A 10093-nucleotide genomic window follows, 5' to 3' on the forward strand; every position below is an offset into this window, starting at 1 on the left:
ACTAATCCTATACTTATCTGACGGACCAGTTTTGCAGCAGAAGAATCTAAACTTGTCAGTGGCAACAGCCAGACTTTCATTGGTACAGCCTTTTCTCCCTTGGCTCCCAGTAATCTTGGCAGGCTTTGGTAGACTTCTACTGCATCCTGAAAGGACACAGGACTTTTTTCAAGAGAAAAGTCTCCAAAGAATCTGCAGGAGAATTTCTCAACATTTTCTCTGTCTTTGTCTTCCAGTTTCAGGGAACCTTCACCCTCTATAGCAAGGCAGGGAATCTTCTTGATCATCACCTTCAAGTTCCCCTCAATGTCTTGATGATCTTCTTTTTTAGACACCTCATGGTCAAAGACAAAGAAGGCTTGTGCCCCATAAAGAATACCTGTGACTACATGTGTTGCTAATCCTTTATCAAAGACATATGGATGCTTCACATTGCCTCTTCCGAGATGATTCATCGACAGTTCCTCGAACTTTGTGGTAGCCTTGTACTTCAAAGTTACTCTGGCCTGATTTTTGGAAGTCTTATGATCATTCAGGTATTTGGCCGATCCTTCAACCTCAACCAGTCCACTCAAGAAACTTGCCTTCAGAGAGGCTTCAACATTTAGTGCTGAAGATTTGTCCTCAATTGATTCAGATGCAACAATCTCAAATTCAGTGTTCGGTTTTGGTCTTTCTCCTTTATCTTTTTCCAGGTCATTGCGGTCCCACAGCGTAATGCCTGCCAAAAAGAACAGGAGAAGTTAAGGTGAGACACCACAGTCTAAAATGAGGATTTTGCTTTAATCTGTCAATTTTCAGATTTCAAGTTATTTTGCAGATATTATTACCATACTTTAATAAAACCTACAAAACAATCTTGAATAATAGATACCGCAACTTTGTCAGCTTCATATTGTGCAAATTTTGTGGTGTTTGGGGCATGTCCAACCACAACTTTGCTAGTTTAACGGCAGGAAAAATGGTCTATGCACCGGGCCCATTATTCAAAAGGGTTGTACTTGGTCTGTGAATTAGTCAGGGGTCTGTTTTGGGCGTAACATGCAATACACCAATCAGAGTGTGATCTCCCATTCCTTTTAAAAGCTATGTTCGCTTGTACCTTGGCACATATAATGGTGGATAAATGGTACATGATAAAAACCATCAATTGACTAATTGAATTGCTGACACAGCAGACAGGGGAATATGGATAGAAGTGTTGACGTGATAAAAAAAACGTCTCTAATCAAGAAGCCTAATGTTCCTCTGCAGCTCTGCGGTTTATCCGTGAAGCAGACCGGAGTCTGTTAACAGACAGACAGAGGCTGTCTCCTCTCTATGAAATGTCTGGATCCTCATTATTATAAACTATATATAAACCGGTCGAGGGTCACATCTCCCCTCTACACTAGTTTCTTTATTTGTGTTTTATTGTAGTATTAGTGTTTTCTTTAATGATTTACTTTCATGATAAGAGAGACTGCAGTCAGTCATTTTAAATGTTTCCATGTGTGCAATAAAGTCACAGCAAATATGGGGCATTTAAGCAGCAGCAGCAGCAGCAAAAAAAAAAAACTTAACAGGACAGAGGAAACTCTCCAGAGGAAACAGAATTCTAATTTTAACTTCTGAAATAATTTAGACACTCTGATGGAGCTGAGGATTGATCACGAGGACGGCTGCTTTACTCAAAACAGTTTACTGTATGAACCTTGACTGTGTGTGAGAACTTTTCGATGTGAAGAAGCCCGCAGAACATTAATTAACATTAGATCCTGACCGATCTGGTCAGTGTGTCGGGAGATTTTAATCAATGTAATTACACTGCTGTGCCTTATGCGTAAATGCTGGAGGAGAGAGCACCTCCTCCCAGTTTGGACTGATCCTCATTTTTTGCTGCAGTCTAATCAAAGGAGTATACTTTCCATCAGGTTTGTGTGACAAGTGCAGCAGAGATGGGAAATGACTGTGCCAAAAAAAATAACAATGGAACCAGAAAAAACAGTAGGTACAAAGGCAGATTGCAGAGTTGGACGCAATCGTATTATGCATAGATTTCTCATGCAGAGAATTTCTGCATGAGAAAAACGCCGGCCTTGTCCCGAGACGGGCTGACCGTCAGAGGTTACGTCAAATTAGGACATTCAGTCAAAATCAAACCCATCATTGGAGAGAGTGCAACACGAGCTCATTGTCGGTAAAGCAAGGTTACTATTGTCAGAATAGAAAACCATAGTTAGATAATGGACCGTCGGTGTGTGTGTGAGAGCTGTGTTAACTAGAATGTAATGTTCTAATGAATCTAAGGTTAACTAGAATGGGCATTTACTAAATGAATGTGTGTGAGAGCGGTCAGCTGTTAGTTGTGACTTCTACCAATGCTTCTGCAAAGTACTGCTTCATAAGCAATTTTTCAAATCCTAGAGCGCTACCTACAGGTAAAATATTTTATGTTAAAATATTAAAGCCGCAATCAGCGTTGGACGGGCCCTCGCAGGTGAAGCACGTCAGACAGTGTCGCATCCACGCTGCAGATGCCGCAGCTCTCCCGATGCGGCTCTGAATTGTCACACACTTTGGATGCAGCACAAAATACCTGCAACATTCTAGTTAATAAACACAGTATAGGATATAAACATTGCAGAAGTCACTTCCTGTGTCCCCTATGTGGCTCAAAGGAGCACCCAGTAACTATATGTTGTGTCCCAGTACATCAAGTGTGGAAGTGTTTTATTTAAATTGCATGATGAGTGTCACACAGGGCTTACTGCCTGTTGCCAGTAGGTGGCGCTATGAGTATAACAGAATATTGGCATGTAGATGTGTTGGGGGCGGGACCATTATTAATCACATAACGTTTGGTACTGATTCCAGCATGTGCAGCGGAATTATAACAACTTCCTGTTGTTATAAAAGACCAGCAAAAAGCTTTCAACCGCGAACAATTTTGTATTGAAGCATCTGCTAAGAAACGTGAAACTTAGCCCGTAGAAAGAAACTCCGGCAGCTAACGTTACTGCCAGTGAAGCATCCACTCGGCAGGAGAGAGTGGCGTTAATCAACGTTTTGGGTTTTGTAAAAGCACTGATTACTTCTTACTTCTACTCTTATAAATGCCTGTGCAAAACAGTGACGTTACTTCAACAGTCGAGACGCTCGCTTGATTTTTTAAAATCTCTGACAGTGGCATTAAAAAACCTTATATGCTTCGTAAAACTCATCCTCACTGTTATGAATACGCGATCAATGTCAGGAGGGACCTACTTTGTTTTTTATTCTTTTTAAATAGCCTAGGTTTTATCCATAGCCTCTATGATCCAGCATCCTCTGGTCTGAGAGGCTGCAGTGTTTTCTGTTCGGCTGCTTGTTGACTCGTCAGGTTAAATATTGTTTGTAAAGTGGATTCATTTCTAAAATGCGCTGCTGAACAGGTTTCCCGTTACTTTTAAGGTTGGGGTGCGGTGGTTGAAAGTTATTGTAACGTAACGAGTAACGTGACTATTTACTTTTAATACCCAGTAATAAGAAAAGTAATATTGTTACTTTTTAAATGAGTAAAACAATTTCTGAGTAATTTGCCCAACACTGCTGCTAGACATGCCGAGTGCTGCTTTCTGGCCACTAGTTACGCGCATCTCGGTGATGAAACTCGTCTATAGGTCCCCAGACAATATGTACATTAAAATGATAAACTCTAACAACAGTTTATGTTTCATTGTGGTTCAGTTCCATTTAGTAACTTTGCATGTGGATCCTTACCAGGGACGAGTGAATCTTGGCGGCAGTCGTACAGCATCCCGAGGCTGAACGGCCGGCCGAGCGCCGCCACCTCCATCGTTCTGCTGGCTTCAGAGTCCATCTCTTAGTCTAGACTAGAAAAAAAAATTCTTTGAGTTCACTCATGTAACTCTCCTGCTATCCAAACTGTTAGTCATCTGTCACCTTGGATAGTTGCTGTAGAAAAGACAATTTCGACTGAAGCCAAGAGTGAAATAATAATAACAAACTGAATACTCTTGACTGTTAGGAACAAAATAAACAGGCAAAAGAACAGGTACAAAGAGCAGAAGTAAAGTAAGTACCTGCAGATTATCATTAACTGGCAATGTATAAGTTTCAAGCTTCACATTTTTAGAATAAAACATTCACATTATAAGAAGCTGGAGCAAGTAATAATGTCACAACCCCTTTCACATCACAGTAACTTCATCTATTATAAAAATAAAAAGATTAATGCAGCTTTATGTAAAGATCTAAATACTGCATACATTTTTGTCAAACTATAACAACAAGAATTGCGTTAAGATCAGGCCAAAATATTTTTAGACTTGAAATGGTTTCTAGAATTTTTTTTAGTTCATCTACTTTTATACCATCTCACAAGGTGAACATTAAAGGGAAACAACACAACATTTGGTCAGCTGTGGCTCAGGAGGTAGAGCGGGTTGCCCGTTAATTGGAAAGTTGGCGGTCCAATCCCCGGCTCCTCCGGGCTGCTTGGGCAAGATACTGAACCCCGAATTGCCCCTGGTGGCTGTTCCACCATCAAATTTATAATACAGTTCATTAAAATATCTGAGAATATGACTGTTATTTGTATAAATATGTCACAATTCATTGAAAATTAACGTGATAGGCCTTCTTATAAACTTGATAAACTTGATAATCCCCTCTCACTATATAAAAGTGAAAGAGGATTATTTAAAAAAAAATTGTAATTAATTTTTAAATGCTTTGAAAACAGGAGGAGATCTCCATTTGTGTAAATAGTATTTCAGTCAGTGTTAGGGTTAGGGTTAGTCAGTCAGAGCTTCATGTGACATATGACTTCAGTAAGAACAAATATTACTGGGACCACTACAGAAAACTGAAGGTGAAAATTTAATATACTGGAATTCACATCAGCTAAACTGAAGGAGGACCCTGAACTACACATGAACACAATGCAGCCTTGTTGTACACCCATATACATTGCAAACTTCTGTCTGTTCTGTGTAATAGAATATGGAAAACAGCAACAACAGGTCTTTACTCAAATCACATCTCATCTCAGAGGAATGAGAAGCACACACTCACCACTCACACTACAATTGTTTATAAAAAGAGGACCAGATGTTTCCTGTTGAGGCGATTAAAGCTATCAAAGAAATGATGAAAACACCCTGGGTCCTTGCACAAGGTTAAGCTGTGACATTTTAGACCGTCCAAATTTGGGGACAAAATGGTTAAATAAGTGATGGACAGGAAAATGATGTTTGCTCACACTAAAACTGTATAAAAGACCTTGCTTTCTGTATAAACAACAGTTACTGTGCAGACTAACTTGGGTCTTTGTTTATTCAGTAAAGAAAGAAAAAAGGTGGACTTCTGACCTCCTCTAACTCTTAAATAGGGGGTGGAGATGGTGCATAGATAAGATGCTTGCCTTTGGTGTGGGAGACCTATTCCCACTGTGATCCACCATTGTGTCCCTGAGCAAGACACTTAACCCCTCGTTGCTCCAGAGGCGTGCGACCTCTGACTGTATAGCAATTATAAGTCGCTTTGGACAAAAGCGTGAGATAAATATAAATACAGTACTTTTTTGATACACCTCCTTAAAGGAAGATTTATGGGATTTCAGTTACACACATGATTCAATATTAGATTGCTGTTTACATCATTTACACTTTGGTTAATCAGCCACAGACTGCAGGACACTTACAGTTACACAGTAATGATACACAGCAGAACTGATGCATGCAACAGCACATTGACAGAAAGAGCATTAGTGTACTTACAATAGAAATGTGTGTGTGATCCTCTGAGGCAGTGCTGTAGTTTCACACGTTATATCTTCTGAGAGAGAAACGCCCCCAGACCTTTATTCAGCAGTAGGAGGAGTCACAGAGGAAAATCAGAATGATTTCCCAGAAATCACATGACTGCAGGGACAAAATTAATCAGAGCCACACAAAATCTGTGCCTTTGTGATAATGATAAATGTTAAGTGATGCAATAAAAACTGATAACAATGCAGGTCTGTGACTTTGGTTGTTCTTTCTCTCATTTCTTTCTGTAGATTATCCTGAACTTTATAGAAGTTTTCATGAGTGTTGCAAATGCAGCTTTCGCTTTCAGGTTTGCAGGGTGGGGTTTCTTGGAAATGATCTAACTTGTTTAGAAGTCCTTACGCCGAGTTATGTCCCTGTTTATCCTAAACCTCTGGTCGTGTAATTCCTCTTGTCTTTCAGGGATGGGAAGGGAGAGTATATCTCATTGCTGTAGATTAATTTCAATGATTTCAAAGATGCATTGCTGTAGATTAATTTCCAGACTCTTGAAACATTGGGGTGTTAGCCCAGTCCAGAAATCTTTCATGTTTTCACCTGTTTTCAACCCCCACCCCCGTTGCCGCCTACCCAAAGAACGTCTGTAAAGCAACAGTAAATGACCTCAACACAGTAACTCTAACATCTGTCTCATTTTCTGATAATAATTAACACTGATAATATTTACTGGGGGGGTGCAAGCTAGTGGCCACGGCTCTCTTTACTCCTTCAAGTGGCTGCTCTATGCAGGGTAGGCAGCTGATGTTGAAGCTACTGCAGCTCCAGTACCAAACAGCCCTAAAGGTTGGTCGGCCGGTAGCCTTTGCCAGATTTCCAGTCCAGCCCTGAGGCTACACCCTTTTAGACTGTCTGACAGACACAGAGCCCGTGTGGGACTGTAGCCTAATCAATGAGACAAGCGCACTGATTTTCAGCTTAAGCTTAAGCTTTAAGCTTAATAAACCCCTCATAATCTTATAGAATATGATGCATTGCTGTAGATTAATTTCAATGATTTCAAAGATGCATTGCTGTAGATTAATTTCAATGATTTCAAAGATGCATTGCTGTAGATTAATTTCAATGATTTCAAAGATGCATTGCTGTAGATTAATTTCAATGATTTCAAAGATGCAATGCTGTAGATTAATTTCAATGATTTCAAAGATGCATTGCGGTAGATTAATTTCACTTTCATGTTTGCAGGGTGCGGTCGTTTTATTCTGTGTCAGTGTAAAACCATGTGTAGGGGTGTGTGTGTCCCCACTGTAGGCCTATATAAGAGGAGCTACAGAGGAAGACTTCGCCCTCTCTTCTTGATCACAGACGGACTGAGCGGTAAGTTGCTGAATACTCTGAACCGTTTCTCTGTTTTAATGCTGTTTCAATATTTACCGTAAAACTTCAATTAATAGCCGAGTCCCAAACAGTCGCCGGCCTCCTTTACTGGCCTGATGTGGGGACACATTTTGACAAATAAACGCCTGCCTCACTTAAACGCCTGGTCTGGGTTTTATAGAAGTTCTTTGTATAAAACATCTTAAACAGGGCTTAGATCCTTAATACAAATAGGCTATTAACGTTTAAAGGTATGATCAATATGTCAGTATGGACATGCTGCACATCGTTAGACCGGTTAGATTAATTTAGTTCATTTAACGGAAACAACAAGACCTAAAGTCTAATTCTTCTAGATTTACCGGTGTAACCTGCAGGGCTACAAGAGAGGAAAGGGGTAAAAAAAAAATGCTGACTCACATTAACTTCGAAGCGCTCGTTAAGTCCGAATGTGTCCGTTCCTTGATTATTTAATTCCTTTAGTCTGTGAGGGTCCAATCAAAAGAATCAAAACAGCTTTTCAGAAAAATTAGTCCAAGTTTTGAATCCTGTCCGGCGTCGCCAGGTCATTTTTCCGGATGTTTTGACTGTAACTCAATAACAGCAACAACAATATTTTCCATGTTAATATGCGATGATCTTCATAATGCAGCCTGTGTCGCAGGTCTTCAAAGAGCGGAGGCTACTCGCAAAAACGTTTTGCCTGAAGTTCACGTAATGTGTCACCCCCCCCCCCCCCCCCCCCCCCCCCCCCCCCCCCCCCGCCTGCATTTAGAGAGAGAAAGAGAGAGAGAGCGCGCGCGCATTGCTCACAGCTTCATGGCTTGTCCGCGACTTCTGAATTGCAAAATTGTAATATAAATATATTAAATACATTTAAATATAAAAGTTGTCGGTCAGTGTCTAGTCAATGTATTAACACAAAGTGAGAGAATATGTTATGTTTCTTCCTCTGATGAAGAGCAGTGCGCTCGTCTCATTGAGGCTACAGTCCCAGATGGTCTCTGTGTCTGTCAGACGTCTAAGGGGGTAGACTGGAAATCTGGCCCAGGCTACCGGCCGACGAACCGTTAGGGCCGGTGTTACGTAAATGATTTATTTATATAACCTAACTGTATGTATTGTCAGTTGTAGATCTGTAGTTGATGCTCTGTTGATGCTTGTAAGTTGTTCCTCAAATGTAAGTCGCTTTGGATAAAAGCGTCTGCCAAATGAGTAAATGTGAAGAAATTGTAACTGATTAAAATGGACCAATGACCTATACTGACATTGGGCTGGTCCAATCACATCTTTTACTAGACCCCCCCCCCCCCCCCCCCCCCCCCCCCCCCCCCTCTGCTCGAGCTGTTTCTATTGTTGTGGGCCAAAAAAAAAAAACCGCCAAATGCGCGGAAATGAGCTGCAGTAGCTTCAACATGAGCTGCACAGCCTGCATAGTGCAGTAAAGGGCTGCAGTGGCCACTGCCAGGCAGAGGAGGACGCCAGAGACAGTGAAACTGAGGGACAGAGAGAGAGCAGGAGGAAAGTAGAGGTGAAGTGGAAAGCATGGAGTAGCTCAGCCTGTAGGGAGGGAGGGTCTTTACACTGGGGATGCTGGGGACATGTAGCCACTTTGTGAAAGCCTTAAAATGTTCTGAAAAATAGTTAATTAACAAATAAAAATGCTGTGAGAAAGGTTTGCACAATAAGGTATGTGATGCTAAAGATGCATTAATGCATTAAACATAGCTGCATTATTTCATTTCAGTTTTCTGTTTTTTACATCCTGTCCCACATAATTGATCCTAGTGTGAGAAGAAACATCATTGGGTTGTATTTATTGTGGCTTTGACAGAATTTCAATGGTCTAAACTTTTTGTACATGCATGTCACTATGAGTGGAAACTCATAGAATTATTTTTCATATGTTTCAGGTTTCCTGTAGGACTTTAACAACTGGCAATTTACCCTTCTTATTCCTACACCTCAAGACCATCAGCAGCTTTACCGTCCAACACGACCATCCATCCATCCATCCATCCATCCATCGTCAACCGCTTATCCTGCGTACAGGGTTGCGGGGGCTGGAGCCAATCCCAGCTGACATCGGGCAAAAGGCGGCATACATCCTGTGCAGGGCCCCAACACGACCAGCTGTAAGTAAAAAAAGATTACACAATGTAAACAGAGATAAATGTTTGGAGGACTGTGTGCATATTATACTGAATACAACCCTCCAAACTGATAATGATAATGAAGGTGAATCTAACTCACAGCACAATTTCTAGTGTTAAACAAATGGTCTTTGATTTCAGACAGATGTAGATCAAATCACTCGTCTTATTTTAGTCAATTAACTGACAATTTTGCTTCAAAACGTGACTCCATGCACTTGTTGTTAATATCTCAAGACACATCATACTTTGGACACTTCAATTACTTACTAAAAACAGAACTATGTTTTTAAAGGCACTTTGATATTTTTGTATTTCAGGAGTTTTGGAGCAGCATTTTGAAATCACAACAGCTTGTGGTTTGACTTCTGCAAAGTTCAACCTTGAGCCTCATCTTGACATTTGCTGCCCATCATCATCATCTGAAACTCTCTAATAGGATGTGATATTCTCTGGGGGGAGTCAATAACAAGTTAATATATGAATGACGGTGATTTTTCTCATTATTAGTCTCAGGACTGTCAATAGGAGAAATTAATAGTTAATAATAGTCAATAGGAGAGTTTATTATACCATTCACTGCCAGAGCAGCTGCTGTTCGATTATAGACTACAACAATAATAACTGTCACAGTAGAATTATTTTAAGTAAGTTTTTGTATATTTCAATAAATGCAGATTCAGACCCAATAGCACTTCAGTCCAACAGAAGCAGACGGAAAAAATTCTGTGACCACAAAGACTCTCAGTAGAAATATCTCTCCAGAACGCTGTCCTGGTTCCAACTAATTATTACTTTTATTTAGACATA

At 40.4% G+C, this 10093-nt stretch overlaps 2 protein-coding genes across 2 annotated transcripts in view; one reads left to right on the forward strand and one right to left on the reverse strand.

Moving 5' to 3' along the window:
• Positions 1–7587, reverse strand: part of LOC123971847 — a 12375-nt gene extending 4788 nt beyond the window's left edge. The window contains exons 1-4 of the mRNA XM_046050865.1: positions 7551–7587; positions 5763–5843; positions 3742–3854; positions 336–721 (exon numbers count right to left, since the gene is read on the reverse strand). Of these exons, the coding sequence (XP_045906821.1) occupies positions 336–721; positions 3742–3841 (486 nt within the window). The 5' untranslated portion in view covers positions 3842–3854; positions 5763–5843; positions 7551–7587. The remainder of the gene's footprint in view (positions 1–335; positions 722–3741; positions 3855–5762; positions 5844–7550) is intronic.
• LOC123971851 overlaps positions 7072–10093 on the forward strand; it is a 7068-nt gene continuing 4046 nt past the window's right edge. Inside the window, exons 1-3 of the mRNA XM_046050871.1 lie at positions 7072–7130; positions 9044–9265; positions 9604–10090. The gene's annotated coding sequence lies outside the window, so the exon portion shown is untranslated. The remainder of the gene's footprint in view (positions 7131–9043; positions 9266–9603; positions 10091–10093) is intronic.

The sequence above is a fragment of the Micropterus dolomieu genome, linkage group LG06 (genome assembly GCF_021292245.1).
Source record: "Micropterus dolomieu isolate WLL.071019.BEF.003 ecotype Adirondacks linkage group LG06, ASM2129224v1, whole genome shotgun sequence".
Lineage (NCBI taxonomy): Eukaryota > Metazoa > Chordata > Actinopteri > Centrarchiformes > Centrarchidae > Micropterus > Micropterus dolomieu.